At 35.5% G+C, this 20,605-nt stretch overlaps 1 protein-coding gene across 2 annotated transcripts in view; it reads left to right on the forward strand.

Moving 5' to 3' along the window:
* The window catches only part of SREK1 (splicing regulatory glutamic acid and lysine rich protein 1), a 33,125-nt gene that overhangs the window by 9,874 nt on the left and 2,646 nt on the right, over positions 1-20,605 (forward strand). The window contains exons 2-11 of one of the 2 annotated variants that reach the window (XM_074532958.1): positions 3,019-3,142; positions 3,430-3,545; positions 4,866-5,030; positions 6,017-6,195; positions 6,777-6,907; positions 8,355-8,469; positions 11,270-11,389; positions 13,624-14,151; positions 19,179-19,274; positions 19,744-19,879. In XM_074532958.1, coding sequence (XP_074389059.1) covers positions 3,483-3,545; positions 4,866-5,030; positions 6,017-6,195; positions 6,777-6,907; positions 8,355-8,469; positions 11,270-11,389; positions 13,624-14,151; positions 19,179-19,274; positions 19,744-19,879 — 1,533 coding nt within the window. In that variant the 5' untranslated portion in view covers positions 3,019-3,142; positions 3,430-3,482. The remainder of the gene's footprint in view (positions 1-3,018; positions 3,143-3,429; positions 3,546-4,865; positions 5,031-6,016; positions 6,196-6,776; positions 6,908-8,354; positions 8,470-11,269; positions 11,390-13,623; positions 14,152-19,178; positions 19,275-19,743; positions 19,880-20,605) is intronic. The other variant, XM_005492994.4, reaches the window with a different exon arrangement.

Below are 20,605 nucleotides of genomic sequence, written 5' to 3' on the forward strand. Positions count from 1 at the left end.
TAAAAATACTGTCACTAGTACTTTTGGATACAGATGATTCTGTTTAGCCTCCAACAAAATGGGTTCTAGTATGGACTAGGTTGTCTAGGGCTCTTTAGACTAATGGTACACAAAAGTAGCAATCACAACCATGCCTTTTAGCCATGCTGGGACAATGTACATTTGCTTCCAGATTCTTTTGCAAAGGGGAGAATCAATAAATGATCATAGAACCTGCAGTTTAATAAGCAGAAGAGCTTCTAAGAAATCTGTCTAAGGATGTGGTATAGATATGGCGTAATTATTTTGACTGCTTCCTCATTAGAAAATAAATATCTTCACCTCATTCTTACTCAGATTTTAAATACTATGTTCTAAAAATGAAAGGATTATTTTTAAACTAAATTGTCCTAAACTGTTGTGTCATAACCCACATGTTTTGATGTATGCAGTGGGCTTGTATTTCCTTTACAAATACAACCACAGAGGTAAAACTGCAAAATTTAAAGTTTTTAACTCATGAAGTTATTTGGACTTGCATGTTAATTTGTTTTTCAAAACTATTTAAAGAATATGGAGGTAGATACTCAAGATACTGGAGATTTATTTTTGTTCCTCCACAATAGTGTTCTCTAGAATTCTTTTAAAACTTGGCAAGGACTTAAAAACTGGAAAAGTTTTTCTGAAGAGACAGTGTCGTTGAATATACAGGCAAATTTTCAGGATTCTGTCTGTAGAAATAGACCCTTTCTCATTCTTGAAAACAAAACAAATGAATCTTTCTTTGTGATGTGGAACTGACCAATTTGATTTTTGTATTTAAAATAGAACTTCACATTGTTGAAAGACCAAAGTATTCTGGAAATAATGCTGCAAACTTTACAATTTACATATGCATGCTGTTCATTCTGGGAGCTGCTAGAGTGGTGAACTTAACTGAAATGTTCAGTGGATTTCTGGAACAATGTTTCAGCAAGTTAATGATTTCAATTATTTCAGTGCTATGATCCATATACTTAAAGTTTATGCTTCTACTGAAGTCACTTTTTGAACTTGAGTCATTGTCAGTCTTAGTTACATGTGCCTCACTGAGCTCCTGTTTAAAAGGGCTGAATACCTAAGCGTTTTATAAGTTTACTTGGTTAAGAGTGTATTGAATTGGCTGTATGTAAGTGCATACTTAAATTAGGCATATACTTATGTACAGTACTGACCAAGGATCTCCGTTAGCAAGCAGACATACCACTATCAGAACCATTTCTACCTTTGGATTTAATTGTGCCATGTCTCTTGATCCATAGAAACATGGAACATGAAACATGCATGGATAGCTGTTTAATTGCAAGATGTGAACTGTTAAGGATAAGTTCTGGTTCATTACTCATTTGAAAAAACTTTAATACTTTGATTTTCAGAACTGGTACATAATTCTGTGCCTAATTTGCATGCACATCTGCTGGAACTCTATATTCAAAAGCCTGTTAGTAGGCCTACATATTAGGCAGGGTACACAGAGTACCTGATACTTTTGAGCAATCAGGCAAATCAGGTACATCTCTCATTGCATGCCTGACTTCAAAATGAGATCTATTAAGAGTGCTGAACATTGTGATGTGGTGGCTTAGATTCATGCATGTTTTTTAAAAAAGTCCTGGAAGTCATTATTGCACAGTTACTGCTAAGTGCTAATAATTTTCCTGTTTTTCTCTCTTAGTTAGCAAAATTAAGTGGTTTCTTACATGTTGAGTTGCAAAGTGTCTCAAAATTTAACATAAATAAAATAAATGTAAATAGGAAGCATGAAAAAAAGGGTACTGTTATTTTATCTGTTCTGTTCCACCCATGCTACATATAAATTAAGTTTCCTTTAGATTTATTTTGTCATTCAGTCATACCCAGCTGTAACCCAAACTTTCCCACAGATCTGTAGAGCAGGTTTGCAGCACTTGTTTCTTTTAAATTTTTAAATTAGTGTGTTTTCTGTGGTGTCAGTTGGAACTTGTATTGCTAAACCTGCATGGTGTTTTGAAACCTACCTTGAATTTTCCTTTTCAATAAGAATATTAATCTTCAAATTTTGGATTTAGATGTTTTGTAAAGGAAACATCCATCTGACATGTTTGTTAAAACATGCAGTTTTAATCAAGGCAGGAAACCACTGGCACACTTTTTCTGTATTACTTGACTATTAAAACAATGTTGAAATAAGAGCATTTACTTATATTAAGATCCATGGGGAAGTACCAAAGGACTCAGTTGGTCAGCATACGTACAGTTATGCCAGTAATTTTGAATAGATTGTAAATACCAGTGTAGTTAGAACTTTCTTCACAAGTTTTTTAGCTTTGTGTTTAATGTTTGTGCCAGTTTTAGTCCCTTTGCGTTTCAAATTTAAAATGTACATTTAATTGTAATCACAATTGTTTAACATTTAATGTTTTTTGTTTTGGAGATATTTTAGGGGTTCATTTAGTAGTCTAATCATGGCTAACATTCAATGAAACCAACATTTAATTCAGATTTGTTATTACTTACTTTTGGTATTACAGGAGGACTATAATCAGGTCAAAATAGCAGGAAGTACTTAGGTTGGGAAAAGAGAGCTAGCTTAGCCTGGTCAAGCTGAAATTATGGTTTTCTTCATTCTCGGTAAATTTAGAGTTAACTTAGCAGTTTCAGATAAACTGAGATGACTAGAATATGACAGTACAAATCTTAAGTTTTTTCTACTCTTCCTTCCTCCACCTTCAACTTCACTTGTAGTGTGTATTCTGTGCAGTCACAGTAGTTCAGTGGTTTATTATTTTATGTTTTATTTATTTTTACATTCTAAGCAGGTAACACCAAAGGAATAAAGAAAAGCACAAATTTCAGTCAGCACATACTTTGGTTTTTTCTTTTTTCCTTTTTTTTCTTTTTTTTTCCTTTTTTTTTTTTTTTGTTTTCTTTCTTTTGCTGATTTGGTTATTTGCCATTTCTGGGGATTAAACTTTAAAAAATGTTCTTCTTTTCTGTATCTGATGTTCTGTGTGCTATTAGTGATGCAGCCAACACGAACGGTTGTCATGTGTAAAACAACTTTCGATCACCGCGAAAACACCGCCCTGGGAAAGCGTCCATGCTTGATATCGTTTGGTTCATGAACGTTAAGTTTCCAGTACAGGTGACCCATAGCTCAAAGTGTTAAATAATTATATACATTATTCAGTTTTTAAAATAATAATCCTTTAATGAGATTGCTAGTCTTTGAAGTTTTGCTCACTTTTGTTTTTCCTAGTAGAGCAGGGTAAAAGGAAAAACTTAAGTTATTTGTTTCTTTGTAAGGATCTGGTAGATAGATTCATTGTTATTTATTACATTTTTAAATGCAAGGGTAATTGTAAAATCATAGAAAGAGTAACATCTGGCTAGTGTTCCAACTCTGTGTAATGCTTTCATTTGCTTCTTCAGGTAAAATCCCAGATGAAGCCAAAGCCCTGTCTCTGTTGGCGCCTGCTCCTACTATGACAAGTCTGATGCCCGGTGCAGGGTTGCTTCCTATACCTACACCAACTCCCTTGACTACAGTAAGTGAAGTTCAGTGTCTGTATATTTTCCAGTTTCCTTTGTCTTGGTAGCCTTTTCTGTGGACAGGGAATGAGGACTATGTAGTCAGTGGATGTTGCAGTGAGGGTTTAGCTGTGTTGACTCTCCTGAGGATTGATCAGAAGATATCCATGTACTACCTTCCCAGGGTTTTTCTTTCAGATAACTGTTTTCCAAAATAGTGAATAAATATTGGTTTTGATTTTTGTTCATTTTTAATTGCTGTCCTACCCTGTAGGGTCATTAATTTGGTCCAGTGGTAGTTACCACTGACAAAAAAGTTATTAAAACCTAAGTCACATTGACACCAGTTCTTCAGAATATTAAAAGCTGCAGTAGAGACTTTTCCTTGATATCTCTGTGGCAAGATTTTTGACTGTGAGACTGTCTTAACAATGGTTTTGCTATGAAAAGTAGAGGAGGTTGGTTATGCTAATTTTCCTCCATTTCCTTTTGCCTCTGTAAGCCTTTCTTGACATCAGCAAGTTGCTGTGGTTTATTGAAGGAAAATTTAAGGTTAAAATAGAGTAGTATTTTCCTTTGTTACATAAAAAGAGGTACTGATGGCTTATTAAGAATTCCCCACTCCTTAGAAATTAATTTCTTGAAAAGGCAGTTGCTTTTTGGGTAGAGAAAATTCAAGCCAGGAACTCAATGGACCGATTTTGTAGTGATTTTTAAGTGACTTTTTATAACATTTTACAGGAGAGTTTTCCACTTCCAGTTACAAACCTGAGAGCTGTATACTTTTCACATTCTCTAAGTATGAGTGGAAGAGCTTAAAGCATTCTTTGCATTTCAACTGTAATTAATTTTGTCTTGGGTGATTCATTTGTCCAGAACATGGTTATGTGTCCTTTGATCCTGAGCACTGGAAGTTCCCTTCTTTCCTTGCTGAGCAAGATCTCAGCCATTCCTTATCTAGTCCAAATAATTGTTTCCAAAAAATAAGTATACTAGCAGTGTCTGAAAGAGTCTTACTCAATTTATTTGACTCTTAAGCATTAGAGCCTCTATGTTCTGTGATTAATATAAATCCCTGTCCAGATCTCTTTGGTAAGATGTTAACTGATAACCCACAGAATATCTTAACTATAGAAGTTTCTTTTTGGGTAGGTTTTTCTTTAAAAAAACGTGTTGCGCTGTCACTTTTAAAGTATTGCTTGTACTCATTAGATCTGTTTTTGTAGAAGTATTAAACAAGTATTGATAAATGGAATATCTTTCGCCAAGTATTAAGAAATGGAATGTCTTTCACCAGTGCTTGGCTGCAAACTGTATTCTGTGCTTGTATGTTCCAGCTTGGTGTTTCACTTGGTACTTTAGGGGCTATACCAGCAGCAGCATTGGATCCTAACATTACGGCACTGGGAGAAATACCACAACCACCAATTATGGGAAATGTGGATCCATCCAAAATTGATGAAATCAGGAGAACAGTCTATGTTGGAAACTTGAATTCTCAGGTAGCTTTTTATTGTTTCTATGTTGTGGAAATACTAACAGAATGTGTGAAAATGTTATCTATGAATTCTAGTCTTACATATTAAAAGAGTTTCTGTTAGTTAATGGCAACATGAATTAAAACAAAACCCCCTACATTTTTTTATTAATGATGTTTTGAATTTTGAAGGTTCATGTGCCAGTCAGATTAGACCAGGTGTTGTCAGAATACCAGAGAATCCACTGTAGATCATTTAAAGAAACCTACTTCTAATTGTGTGCTGATTAAATGTACAGTTTGCTTGTGTTAGATGTGCAGTCCTCAGAAGTCATGAGATGATGGTAGCTGTCCTCCACAGCACTGTGTAGTTGCTTAAGTACAGTAAGATGGAATGATGTGTCCTGCTGGAAACTGCACAATTAGCATAAATGTCTTTCAATCAGAAGCTTGGTTTTTTGAACAATGGTCAGATTAATTGAAAAATATTTGCTTTTGACTGATAGCAATGTAAGTATTACATTTCGTAGTTTTTGGCTTCTGAAACAGCTACTGAGTGTAAAAGTACTGTTGATTGTGATGAAATAAAACAGACTGGTAGCTAGAAGCAAGTAAAATCTAAATCCTTCAACATTGTTTGGATTTTTTTGCTTTAGTTGATCAAAAGTCACAATTAGTACCTTTGAAACGGGTATAAAGAAATTTCTTACCAGTTACTTCAGATTAGTTACCTAAAAAGTGGGAAATCCCATGTAAATTTCTTTTCTTTTTTTTTCACCTAGATGAAGGACTAAGGGCTTGTGACTGTACTATTTAAAAGTGTAGAATATTCTTTCGATTAATGGAAGAAAGTATACACTTCTTTAAGACTTAAAATGTAACATTCTCAATGATGCTTTGTAATGATGCTTAGATATCATTCTGAAATTCTGTGGCTCTTGGACTACCCAATATATTACATAATTTTCATTGTATAGTTTACTTCAGCTGAGCTCTTCAACTCTTTCCCAGACTACCACAGCAGATCAGCTGCTTGAATTCTTTAAGCAAGTTGGAGAAGTCAAATTTGTGCGAATGGCAGGTGATGAGACACAACCAACACGATTTGCTTTCGTGGAATTTGCAGACCAAAATTCTGTACCTCGAGCTCTTGCCTTTAATGGAGTTATGTTTGGGGATCGGCCACTGAAGTAAGAAATTAATTATCCGTATTACTGTTGAATGAGACATTTCTTTTTATCATTATACACACATTTATGAATTATGTGTAGCAAAATGCTGTGACTAATTTTTTTTCAGTGTATGAACCTGTTGTTAACAAACCAAAACATTTTTATCAATTCCAGTTTCATGGTTTGGCATAAATTTCTCTCAATAGAATATGTACAGCATTGAGTAAAACACATTTATATTAATCTTGAGGTAGTGTAAGCTATAATACTGAAAAAGATCTTTAAAGTCCATAGTACTAATTAAGTTATCAGTATGATGTGTATGTAGTTAGTAGATATTAATGTGAAGATTTGATCTGAAATAGAGAAGTAACTTCCTGGACTTCTAAAAATATTGTAACATAAGAATGCTGTGCTGCCTTTCTTTAAAAGTGGTAAGATTTCAAAGTAATAAAAGATGCTTTGGATACTTGGAACAGATGGGTGTTTTGCTAAACTTTAAAGTTTTTAATTTTCTACAAAGTTGTTTCCTTACTTGTTTTTCATTTGCCCTGTTCAAACATTTAAGAATGAAAGGTTGTTATTTTTCTTTAATTTAGGATAAATCACTCCAATAATGCAATAGTGAAGCCTCCTGAAATGACACCACAAGCTGCTGCCAAGGAGCTAGAAGAAGTGATGAAGAGAGTAAGGGAAGCTCAGTCTTTTATATCTGCTGCTATTGAGCCAGGTAGGTATATTGTGTTGATTAATAATTACTTGAACTGGCGCATTCTGTGTTTGCCTTGGTACACATTTCAAGAGCATTTTCAGACACAAGAGTATCAAGAGCTATTTAGTCAGTACATGTTGGGGAAAACACCAAAATAATCAAAATTCTGTTCATGCATCTAAGCAGTGGCAGGAAGCTTTTTATGTCATCATATCTTGTTTTCAGATGCATGTTCACTGAATGTTTTCAAACATTGCAAATTTAATACTAAGTCCATACTTAATGATGGCACTTTTTAAGTTAAGAGCACTTGAAAACATTTAAAAGAATATGTGCTTTCTATTTTTTGTTGTCTTTTAGCACTCACTAGGGCCATAGTTTTATGATGAGCATGAGCTAGCTTGGTTCTGAAAGCTGTAATGTTATGCTTTCCTCATCTATAAGCAGCAAGTGAATTTGGTTTCTTTTTCATGATTTCTAAAGGCTGTATGCATCCTTAAAGCAAATGAGATCAGAGAATAAATCTGGGATAAATATTAACATATTGTAAAGGATTTCTTCTCTTGGAGATTGTTTCCCTGTTAATACTGACATGCCAACTCAGGGAGGAATGTGGTGTTGTGTTGAGAGGTCAGACATTGCAGTGGTGATTTATGTTGGCTTAAACTGATTGCCAAACCACAGCATAAAAAAAAAATCTCAACTTTGTAAACTTTCTGCTTCTTTTCATCAGCAACTTTTTGCCATTCTTATTAACAAACCCAGATATTGTCTTGTGTTGGTCAGATAGTGTGGAGTCTTGAGGGTTGTTTGGGGGGAATTATTTTCTATTGTGTTTTTTGTTTAAAAATAAAAACTCCAGCACTTTATCACTGTAAAGCAACAGAATAGCAATTAGGCTCTTAACTGTGTTGAGCTCACTGTTGAGGTTTCTATTGAGTTTCTGGCCTTCAGTCAGACTTTTCAGCCTGTTCTATTCTTCCTTTCCTCCTTTGTGGAATAAAACATTGTGGAATAAAACATCAGTATTTGTACAGTGTTTGAAATACCTAAAAATACAGACAGTAATACTTATATTCTACGCTTGTTTTCAAAATATGCTCTCTAAATTTACTCTATTCTTCTCAAGTTATTAAAAAAATAAGAAGGTAATTATATTAAATAAATAGAGGAAAAGGAGGACGTGTTATGATCTTGTGCATTGTGGCAGCAACATAAATCCCACTCATAGTAGAGCTAGCTGTTTATAATTATCTGGTTTATGTGTACTGCTGCAGGATGGCTGCACTCAACGAGTATATGCAATGACTTTCTTGGATGTTTCTGAAGGATATTTGCAAAGAAGGAAGATGTGCAGAGAGTAGGCCCCTTGCAATATATGTGGTACATTCCACTTGTGCCAGATTGTTAACTGGGATCTTTAAATGTTCTGAGCTTACACTGCAAAGTGGTTTTTTCCTCTCAGAGTCTGGAAAGAGCAGTGAAAGAAAAGGCGGTCGATCTCGTTCCCATTCTCGTTCAGAATCCAGGTCTAGCTCAAAATCCCGATCTAGAAGGAAAAGATCACACTCAAAACACAGGTAGGTATGCTTTTTGTTTCAGACATTTTGGGATTTTTTGCAAGATCATATTGGGATTTTTTGCAAGGTGCTGGTTACTGATATTTTTTAGTTATAGACAAGTGTTGCTATAAAGATAATTAACTTGCACCCAGAAAATCAGCATAACCAGAAGTTTTCTCTGAATAGATAGTTTTCCTCTAAACCCTGAATGTTTATAGGATTACTTTCAGTTTAAACATTCTAGAAGGTACTTCCTGTGTCATGTAAAATGAGTTCTGTGGGTTTTTGTACATTTTATGTTTTTGTGCATTAGACTGTGTAGCCAAATAATATTTTGTGACCTGTATTTTAGAGAGAAACCTGCATTTTGTGTATGAAGCATATAACTTACTGGCAACACCTGAGCAGATGGGTTGGCTGGTTCTTTGACTGGTTTTGGTATTGTTCTCAACTTCTAAGCATTGAGTTAATTTTGCCTGTAAGTGTTTTTAAAAAGCATATGGAAAAGGCTTCAGGGGCAGTTTCTCAGGTTTTGTTTGCTTTGCTAAATTTATTAGTTCTGAAACAGAAAATTATCAGATAATTCTTGAAGAGTAGGATTTTTTTCTGTGAATGAAACAGGCTTGTTCTGTGAGAATTATAAAGGCTTCCCAAAATGGTCCAGATTCTTTCAATGTCAGGAGTATATTCTGAGAACCTAGGTAAATAAATTTAAAGATATTTGGCTGTGTTGAGGATGGAAAAAAATATCAAAATATGGATTGTTATTTGATTGCTTACACTTTTAAAAGGTGGATGTTGTCCATGTTGCAGCAGCATCTCTGAGGCATCCTTTCATTCATGTCTTCAAACAAGACTGCTAGGATACTTTTAAATTCAGAAAATCTGGTGAGAGGGAGTTACCATCAATTATACTATCAAATAAATGTGATACAAGTGCAGTCTTCCATTTTGCAACAGCAGTGAACCACAGCAAGTGACAGCGAGTGACTTCAAAATATCAGGTGCCTTTTTAATGCAGGAAGGACCCTTTGGTCACTTCCTTATTGCTTGCTTCTCTGCTATGTCCATAACTGAAGGCATAACTGAAAAACAACTGGTTTTTGTTCAACAGCGCAGTCATTTCAGTATTATCTTGTATTAGCACAAACCAAGTGAAATTCTAGAAGATAAGCTTTTCTTTCTTTAAATGTGGAAAACCTGTTCCTTAAACAAATGATAATTATTATATTTTACTATGTTATGTTAAATTGTGTAATATTGCCACTGCCACTTTTGAGAACATGCTGAAAAAAAGCCAGTCTGACTTGTTGAAGCAGCTTCATCCATAAAAATAATCTATCCTTACTGCTTCCCTGTTTTACTGTTTTATATAACATCATTTTCATCTCTGTGACATGAAATTTATTGAAGGTTATGTTTTGATTCACATTATTTGCAGTGCAATAAATTGCACTTGCAGTTGATTTGTATTTTTCTGCTGATAAGGAGAACAAAGCTGTAGCTAAAAAATGGCTTTCTCTCTTCTTGGTGTATTTTACTGATGTCATTTGGAACTACCTAAAAACAGAGGCCAGACAAACTTAAGGGAATAAAAAGCAGTTACAGTTATTGTAGGACCTCGACATACACTTAGGGCAGACAAAGCCCTCCCCAGTGGCTACACCCAAAGTGGACCCAAAGCAGATCATTGGTTTTCACACTTTTATAAGTTTGGTTTATTTGCATATTGGGGATTAATCTTTCAATTACAGCTTCAAGTAGTGAAGTAATTTACCCCAAGTTTGCTTTCCCCCTAACTCAATCTTGTTTACATTTCTCGGGGCCTGAGAAAGTAAGGTGTCCTTGACTCCCAGGCCTGGAGGGGAGTTGCTTTGTCTGATCAAAATGGGTGAACAGTAGCTAACACTCTATATGGAGTTATTTAACTAAGGAATTGCAGGATTACAAATGTATGAAAAATACAACAGCTAAAATCCTGAGGCATCATTCAACTCTGTGTCTTGAGCTGTGGAAGGTAGGTGCGGTTGTTACTTTTTGTACTTCACAGTTCTTCAGGTTTTATTCAGTAATATGTGATCCTTCTCTCTATGGTAAGTTAAATTTTGTGGTGCCTTGTGAAGCGAAGTATCCAATGATGTGGTTTTCTGAAACTTAACATGCAAATTCAGCTTTTTCTTTTTGTTTCCCTGGGGAAAAGGGTCTTCCAGAAATTAGGGAGTATTTTGGAAAAAAATTTCAAATGCTGTTCATCGAATCTGCATGAGACTTTTTTTAAAAATCAGAGTATCTACACTTTAATTACAACTGAAATCCATGCTAGCAGATTCTTTTATGTGGAAGGGTAACTTGACTTTATGAATTTAAATTACAAGGATGGATAACAGAGAAAGAAGAGATTGTTGCAGCCAAAGTCCTCTTTCTTTGATGACTCAGACTTCAGTAAGTGCCTGGGCCTGGAAAAGAAATTAAATGTAATTTATTATTACAAGCTGCTGCATATTGCCAATCAGATTTTATGCAGTGTCATTTTGTAACGACAGCTGTTGTAAATTGTAGTAACTTCTATTTTCTGGATTCATGGAGATTATTACGAAACAGTGGTATAACTTAAATGGCTTGTTACATATGGTGAAGCATAAAGTATCCATGTTTCCAAAAACATTTGCTGACAGTATGTTATTATGGTGTCATTCTTGAAGGTGCCAGATAAGAATTTGTGGTGACACAACAAATGTATACTCTTGTGTTGTTGGTTGACTTAATTTGTTTGAAGTTTTCATATTGAAATATTTTTCTTCTGGTATTCTTCATTTAGAAGTAGATCTGGCAATAGATCTCTCTCAAGACACAAGGACAGACGCAGATCCCGAAGTCCTCTGAAAAAACGGTCTAGATCTACAGAAAGAAGGAAATCAAGAAGTCGCTCTCGTTCTCGGTGAGTTCTGTTCCACAACATGGTATTGTCAGCTCAAAATACAGTTTTTGAAAAAAAATAAAAAATAACAAACCTTTTAGGTTACCATAAAGGGTGGAGTCTCATCTGTGGGACAAAAAGACAGAAAGTAAATTTTAATACTGAGTATAGTGGTCTTGACTATGATAGTTCTTTCTTGTAGCCTGTAGGGTGCCTCCAGGGGTAAATGATCATGCTGAGGCACCTGAACTTCGATAGTCTCATCTACATTTATACTGACATCACAGCTGACTGAAAAGAAAATTTTGTCAGACTACAGCCAATAATTAAGGAATATCCTATGTAGCTTGTGAACCCACTAAAAAATTGATAGTGCTTGTTTGATATGTATCTGTTAAGTAGTATCTGAATTCAGTCTGACCTTGATCCTGTATTGTGAGAACGTGTATAAAGTTCTTGTGCACAACCTTTTATTTTCATCTTTGACTTTTCTCGTATTAACAGCAGGAACAAATGCGTATGTCGATTGTATGACATATATATGTTTCAGGATGTGTGTATGTGTGTATTTATCTAGTTTATTACTTTTTATGTCTCATCATGTAATTATTAGACTGTGACATTTAAACAAGATCATAGTGTAATTTTTTTAGGGATGAAGTAGTGAATTAAGCTCAAACCAAAAGTGCCTGTGTAAATAGCTTCATGAATAGAAGTCTTGGTGTGCTCTTGGTTTCATTTCTGTAATTCCCCCAATTTATTTAAAGGGAGATTTGTACTTAGGTTGTGCAGCTGCCTCTTGTTGTAGGAGCTGCAAATGTGTGGACCTGTGTGGAAACAAAACTAGATTGCACAGCTGACTGAGTTTTATTATGGATCCTTTTTATTCTCTGTTTCTGCTTTCTGGAGCTTCTTGAGTCTGCCCACTGGAAGGGTGAAGTTCAGTGAAATCTCTTATAAATTAACTACAAGACATTTCTTGGGAGGCTGTAATGCTGATATTATGGGGACTCTGTGCTGTTTCATCTTTATGATGTTACATTCCATCTCTGAGACTTCTAATGAAGTACTTGACAGAACCTGATGGGAATCAAAGTTGTCAGACTGTAGAGCATACAACAATCTGCTGTTAATTTGCAGTTGAGGAGGAGATACAGCCAAACATCACTTCAGTTGGAGGAAAGTTTGATCTTTGGATCTTTCATGTGTGAGAGTCTCTTTTAGAATCTGTAAAAATCTAGAATAGATACCAATATCAGGTAACTTCTGTCAGTCTAGTTCTTCTTGAACAATCAGGCATGCTAATAAATTTTTCCTCTACCTCTTTCTCCTGTTTCTCTTTCTGAACAATTGTTCTTTCATTATGTGTCTCTGTACTAGAGGGAAAAGATGGAGTCTTGCATTTTCAAAGTCCTGTACTAAAATGTTGTTATTAACTAACCAAAGTTGTTAGCTAATTAGTTTTTGTTTGAGTTGATAACTTGAACATCAGATGGAATTTTCCTCACTATCCTTTTAATGAACATCTATCATACTTCCCTGTCCCAAAGAAGCTATTTTCCTTTCTTCTGTTTTTACTGTATTAGGATTTTTAGTAATTCTCAGATTCCTAGTGACATTACGGATGGTTGAATTGTCTTGATTAATTTTTGATCTTACGTTTGCCTTGTAAGGTAATCTGGTGACATTTTGTCCATGTTTTCTTTTTATTTCTATGTATTAAGTGGTGTTGGATTGCCAAGCAGTTAAAGGATATCTGTGTGAGAGAAAACTGCAGAATATGAATACTTCTGTCAGTTAGCTGTCATTATTCATTTGGCAATGATTAATCTGAAGGCCGTTTTATGTGGATACATTTTTAGTAAAGAGTGGATTTACAGTTTGTAGAGTTTGTCTCACTCCTGACAAAATACAGAAAATATATGTATGTATAATTACATAACTGAGGTGAACAGACATATTCTCTCCAAAGTGATGATAGTAGCATCACTTGGAAGATAGTAGTTTGGTTTGGTTTTGGCTTCCCCTCCTCCAGTTTGGTTTCCAAATTTTTCCTAGCTGTATATAGCTGTTTATTTCCTAGCTATATATAGCTTTCTCTTATTGTGAACAGGGGTGAAAAATTAAAATGTTGAAGAATTACTATTTTTTAACAGAGATGTGCACTTTATCTTGATGTATATTTAAAAGTTAGTTATAATTTTAATTGGAAAGTTCAAAGATGAATTAATGGGTTTGTGTTTGGCTTTTCACAGGGACAAGAAAAGAGACAAAGAAAAGATCAAAGAAAAAGAAAAGGCCAAAGAAAAAGAGAAAGACAGAGACCGAGACAAGGAGAAGGATAGGGATCGAGACAAAGACAGGGACAGAGAGCGAGATAAAGAGAGAAATAGAGAGAAGGACAAGGAGAGAGATAAAGAGCGAAGCAAAGATAGAGAAAGAGCCCGAGACAAAGACAGAGACAGGGACAAGGATAAAGGTAGGGACAAGGAAAAGGAAAAAGATAAAGATAAGGAAAAAGACAAGGAAGAGGTAGATCATAACAAAGAAAAAGAAGATACTGAGAAAGAAGGAGAGAAGGACAGAGAGAAGATTAAGGACAAGGAGGGAGATAAGGACAAAGGAGGGGACAAAGAAAAGGACAGAGACAAAGAAAAAGAAAAAGATGGGGATAAGGAGAAGGAGCGAGAAAAAGAGAGAGATGATAAAAAGAAGAAAGATAAGAGATCCAGAACACCCCCGAGAAGCTATAGCTCTTCAAGAAGATCTCGTAGCTCCAGCAGGTTTGTTTAGAATTTTTCATGCTTGGGTTTTTTTTTTTTTTTTTGACTTTTCAGATCAGTGAGACACCATCCTAACTTTTATGTATTGATGTCACCATAGCTCTTACTAAATAAATTGTTATTATTTCTGTTTTGTAGATTTTCCTTTCAAGTAACATCTGTTATAAGAAGCTCTATATGATGCCTGATATAACAGAGTTTCTTGTTGGGCTGCTGGTGCTTGACTTTTGCATAACCATATTGTATAAACTTTGTGGACAGTAATGAGATTATTTTTGTATGTATATGTATGTTACAGACAGCTAAAAGTTCTGACCAGCATCACATGCATTATCTTTGCCCTGATGAAAGTTTGAGTCGCTGTTACACAGTTCTTTCATTACTTACTTAGTGCAGCATTTTGGTCTGTAGGTCTTGCAAACAGTTGTTTTCTAATACTGCCTCTCTTTGACTGGATGGCTGAACTGCAGGAAGCCAGCGTGTAGGTTGGCTGGCTAGCCTTGGAAGAGACAGATACATTGTTTATCTGATGGCCAGGTGTAAGTTAAAAGTAACATTCCTTTACACTGCTGACAATAAGCAGGAAAACAAAGTTGATGTGGCTGTTGGTTTTGGCTCTGAGGGGAGCTTAACTAGCGGGAAGTCTGGATAAATTTGTTACAGCCGAAGAAGGCTGTGAGATTATAAACAGTCTCTGTAAGCAAGCTCAGGCATATTCTAAAAGCAGCTAAGTTAAGTTTAGAAGCATTGGTGGATAAAGTCCCCAGTATTACATCAGAAATTAGGGAGTTCAGTGGTATTGTACCAGATTTAAACAGCAAACTGTATCTGTAACCTTGAGATAATGAAATGCTGAACAAATTGGACAAGTTCTACCTATTGTAATAGTTTCACTAGACAAAAGCAGAGCTCCTCTAGTCCTTGAAATTCATTAGTTCAGGGTTCATAGAAGGCAAAAAAAGGGTGTAATGGTTTCTGAACATTGTGTCATGAGGTTTATGGCAAAATATTGTTTCTTCATTAAGCATATGCAGCTTCCTATTTAAACGAGTGGAACACGCACATAGAGATACTTCTGTCAGCTTTGAAACCATTTTGTTTCAATCCATAGGCCTCAGAGTTTTGAATTGGATAAATGCATAAAAGTATGTAAGAGTTTCACATTATGTATCTTATATAGGAGCCTTGGTTGAAAACCAGGCTCCACTGCCAAATAGTAGGTGTAGTTAGATGGGTGTTACCAAAAACTCATGTTGTAGTTTGCAATAATTTTGCTCCCCCTTAGGAATCTTACTAGTTAAGAAAGTGCTGTGGGAAGGCTCCAATGTCATGTACTTGAGTAAGGAATTCTTAAGAAAATTAATGCCTTTCTTGTAGTGCAGTCAAAGTACAAAACTTTTCTTTGATATAATACAGATATTGTTAAACAAGGGTAGTGTTCTTTTGAAGCTGGACACTTTTTATTATGGATTTACAATTTTTTTTTCAGATATAACTATCCTTGGAGCATCAATGCAGAGGCCAATACTGGTGAATGTTGTTATCAGGAGCTTAGACAGTGGGACAGGGTGCATCCTCTGTAGCTTTGCAAACAACAAAGAACCAGCTGTGGGGGGAGGCTGATCTGCCATTAGAGAAACTTTAGCAGATGGGAGAAATGGACTAATAGTCATCTCATGGACTTGAGCAAAGAGAAAGGACAAGTCCTACACCCAGGCAGGAATAATGCATTGCACCAATGTGGCATGGGGACTTGCTGGCTGCCAGGTCCTTGCAGTCAAGGAAACCAGCAATGTTGTGGTAGGTCAAGAGAGGTAATTCTTTCCCTCTCTCCTCTGGTAAGGGCACATTTAGAATCTTTTTCTGGGCTTCCCATTACAAGACGCGTTCTGATGTACTGGAGTGAGTCCAGTGAAGGGCCGTGAAGCTGAAAAAGGACTTGGAGCTTCCTTCATACAGGGGAATACTGAGGAATCTGGGATTATTTAGCCTGGAAAAGAGAAAGCTGAGGAGCATCTCACCAATATATACGAATATTTGATAAGAGCATGAAGACAGCCAGCAGAGGCCTGTGACAATTAAGAGGTGACAGGCACATATTGAGCTATGGGAAATAAAGGGGTTTTTTTTTCTAGTGTTGAAATTATGGTTTTGCTTGGCAGACTGGAACCAGTTACCTTAAGGGATTGTCTATTCCAACCAAAAATCTGACTGGATATGGCCCTGAATAATGTACTTTGATTGACCCTCTTGTAAGGTGGGGAAGGGATCGTTTGGACTTAGTGATTTTCAGAGGCTTCTTCCAACCTCAGTAATGTCATTGCTCTCTGACAAGCAATTCTGAGTAGGTTGGTTTACTTGAGGAGTCTTTGGTGGTGGACATTGCATAGTTGAAATGGTTGCAGACCTTTCCAGTGAAGATCATTCCACAGATAGGTATTTCAGTTGCCTGAATTTCAGTACAGCAGTTGACTGCTGATCATGTAAAATGTGAAATATAAGTGTAAACATAAAATATTGGGCAAATAGTCAAATTTTGGAGAAGAGGTGAAGGTGGAATAGGACTTACAGGACCTTCTAAGAACTAGATGGCAGCTGACCTTGCTTTGCTGACTTGCTTTGGTCACAGGTACTGGAAATAAGATGGTTATTTGTGATTCTGGGCTGAAAAAAGAAACAGACCTGGGGAAGTGAAATCAGTTGGAAAAGGAGCTGTCTTACAGGCTAGCAGAGCCAGTAGCACCAGATGACATGCAGAATTTTATTTCCATTTATAATTAAGAGACACAGGATCACTATGAAAGTATTCAGAACTTGGTTTTCTTAAATTGCTGTTGGTATTGTGTAAGGCATTTAATTAAATGAGTGCACAAAAATCTTTTTATGTGCAAATGTAATAGAGATGGGATCAGATGCAGTGAGAGATGGTTATGATTCTTCAACTTGAAATAAGAAGAGCAGAAACTGCAAATAAAACTAATTGAATAAGCAGTTTCTACTTCTAACACAATTGCTGAAGTACTTGATTTGCAGGTACGTATGCTAGAAAGCAAAATTAAGTGAGAATGTATTCAGTATAGCTGAAGTAACAGCACTGAGAGAATAATCAATTTTCGGTGTCCTCAATTAAATAAAGGTGATGATCAATGTGGAGATGTTCAAAATGCATGTTAACTAGTGAACAGCTGATTAGTGACTGAGATTTACTGCATGAATTTGAGGCTATTTTATATTTTTAGTTTATTAAAGATAAATTAAAAGCTTTAATTTATCTTTAATTTAATAAACAAAATACTTTGGAAATCTTGTCCTGTGCAGCTTCAGGAGGTCACTCTATTGGTTTTGATTGAAAGAGAGTTAAATTTCTTCTAGCAGCTGGTACAGTGCTGGAGTTTTCCTTTTTCTCCTGCTTATTCTCCTCCCCTGGTGGGGTGGAGCTATGGAGGTTGATGGGCAAAGGGGGCAAAAGAAGACAGAGAATGAGCAAATGCCACTCAGGATTTAGTTGTCATCTGGGGTTAAACCATGACAGTTCTTTTTTGACTTCTTTAGCTTCCTCACCAGTCCCTTCCTTGTTCAACTTTGTCGTGCTCTGCCAGGTTCTGTTTGGAGAGTTTAGGAAAGAACATGTTAGTAATTGCAAAAAAATAAAATAATTATACTAACTAATAATTATAATGGAGAGGGCAGAGAGGAATAAAGTCCAAGAGAAACAAGTGATGCACTACACAACCAGTCACCCCTCACTCACCTTTGGCCATGGGGTTAGCTCTCCTGGCCATGCTTTCTCACAGTGTCTTGCGTACCTGCTTGCTGGCAGAGCATGGGAACAATGGTCCTTTATTTTAGGATAAGTAGCAACTAAAACATCAGTGTATTATCAACATCATTCTCTTATTGAATCCAAAACACAGCACTGTTCCAGTTACTAGAAGGAAAGTTATCCTGGCTGAAATCAGGACAGTCACAGTAGATGCTATATGGAGTATCACTGTATGGATTGGTACTGTGATACGTCAGAGTATCTGTCCATATTGTGATACTGACTGTAATTTAAGTGTCCTTTTGTTACTTATCTAATAAGTGTTGATTTCTTGCCTTTTCTAGATATTGAAGATTTAAATATTCACAAATTGCAAAAGCTGTTTTGTTTAAAAATAAATGTGCTGTATCTAGAAGTTTTAAACTTAACTTTTTTTCTTCAGTTGTTCTTCCAATCTGCTTTTCCTGCTTTACAAAGAGTTGACAGGAAAAAAGTAGTCATATTTTGACAGATCGCTTCTGTGTTTATATTAAATGAAGTTGTACTGATTCAGTTTTTGCTTTAATTTAACATGTCCCTCAGTATAAATGGCCAGTTATGTGATGGTTTGTTGTATTCAAGGTCAGACTCCATAATGGCAACTTGAGAAACTCCATTTATCTATGTATAACAGTTGCTTTGTAAAACACTTCAAGCTCTTTCCTATGTTACAGAATGATGACATTCTGTTTGCTAAGCAAGGACCACTAGAGAAACAATAGATTTTATTTATTCTGACTTTGACAACAGCTTGGGCTTCACTTTGCACTGTTTTCTTCCAAACCAACTAACTCTAGCTTATACATTTACTGAAGTTGCAGTGATCTTCAGATTGTAATGTTACCTTCTGAATTTCATATTGCTCAAGTTATACGTTTTGTCTTAATATGGCTCCTCATTTAATTGAGTTACTTTTCTGACTGAAGAAACTCTTAGCTGATACAGTATTACTGACTTCACTGTGTTTTCATTGTTATCAAGCATATAAAAATTTAAAAAAAATTTTTTTAAGGGTGAATCTTTTTTTCCTACATTGGCCTTGCCTTTACCACTAAACTGAAGCATACAAAATTTTTTTGTTGTTTGTACAGTTAATATTTTGTTGGTAATATAGACTGACAAGTTCAGTAGATATGTTTAGATCATTGTAAGAACTTTCTCTTTTTTTCTCCTTTGAATTTATTATTTTTGGGTTTTGATGATACTGAATTTCTTGGTCCTATAGAGAAAGGCGTAAGAGGAAGAGCAGAAGTCCCTCCAAATCTCCTAAAACATCAAAAACAGCAAAAAGAAAGTCTTCACGAACTCCTTCTCCAAGAAGGTCAGTTTGATGTAGACACAGAAGTTAATGATTAGTAAAGATGGAAGAATTGGTAGCAATTTCATTGTTTTACTGCCTCTGCACTAATGATTTCAGATTATTTCAGTTGGTCAGTATGATTCAGTTTTAATTTAAAACTAAGTCAAAATTTTAACCAATTTGAGCTCTTGTGTTCTTTCAGTGGCATAATTTCAAATCAATCAGCATTGCAGATTTCTTCAAATCAATAAAATTTCTTTCAGCTGGTACAGATTAAATTGCTTTTTGCTTTGCAGATACGGTGTGTGGTGGTCATATCAAATGTTTAGCTCTCTTCAGCCAAAAAAAATGCCGTATTCTTTGCAAAGGGATTTTTGGTTAAATTTTGGGAGGTTTTTTGAAAGTCCATGCTGGGTGTTTAGTTTGCAGTCAAATGGTTTTTCTTGTAGTTGGATCAAATCCTAATTTGAATAAAAAATTTCTGAAACAGAAATAAGAAAGAAAAAAAAAGAGAAAGAGATACAAATAATGAAAGAAGAGAAAGAGAACGCTCTACTTCTAAGAAAAAAAGTAGTAAAGAAAAAGAGGGAAAGGAGAAGTCTGACAAAAGCACCACTACTTTGAAGGTAAGTTTGTGTGACCAAGTGATCAACAGAATGAAGTGGTATTGCAATGTACTGCAGTGAAGCCGTTACTGAAATACTCCCTCTACTTTTTCTCATTTTACTAATTTCTTCTATTTCTTCTGTTCCTTACCAAATTAGTGCTGCTTGAGTTCAGTATTAGCTAGTTGGCGTTAATAGGCCAGTTTAAGTGTACATATCTGATCTTCAGTTGACCTGTAGGAGTTCATCTGCTTGGGTTACAGAAACACCTTGTTTCTCTTTTGTGTTGTGTGCCCTATGTTAGGACTTGCTTGGCTTCCTACTTTGAGGAGCAGGCAGACTATTGACTAACAAGCAGTATTCAGGGGTGGCTTGACTGTGAAACTGAAAAGATTACTTCTAAAATAAACTCATTGAATTGGTCCTGGTCTGTGCATTGGATATAGCAGTAAAGTTCAAGAGTTGTGAAAGAGTGGTATAGGATTTCCCCTACAAAATAGAAAGTACTGCAATTAAGAAAAGAAACAGAAATATCTTCAGATTGTTTACTCTTAGTATTTAAATAGCAGCACATCTTTAAAGAGTAGTTAGTTGTGCTCAGAATTACTCAGCTATTAAAACACAGCTGGTTTAGGTGACTGTTCAAATGCTTGAGTAAGTATCTTACGCAAGAACTCTAAAAATGCATCAGATACCTGACAAAAAATGAGAAAAAATGCAGTCCCGTTCTATTGAAAAAATGTTAGT

This window comes from Zonotrichia albicollis, chromosome Z (genome assembly GCF_047830755.1).
Source record: "Zonotrichia albicollis isolate bZonAlb1 chromosome Z, bZonAlb1.hap1, whole genome shotgun sequence".
Lineage (NCBI taxonomy): Eukaryota > Metazoa > Chordata > Aves > Passeriformes > Passerellidae > Zonotrichia > Zonotrichia albicollis.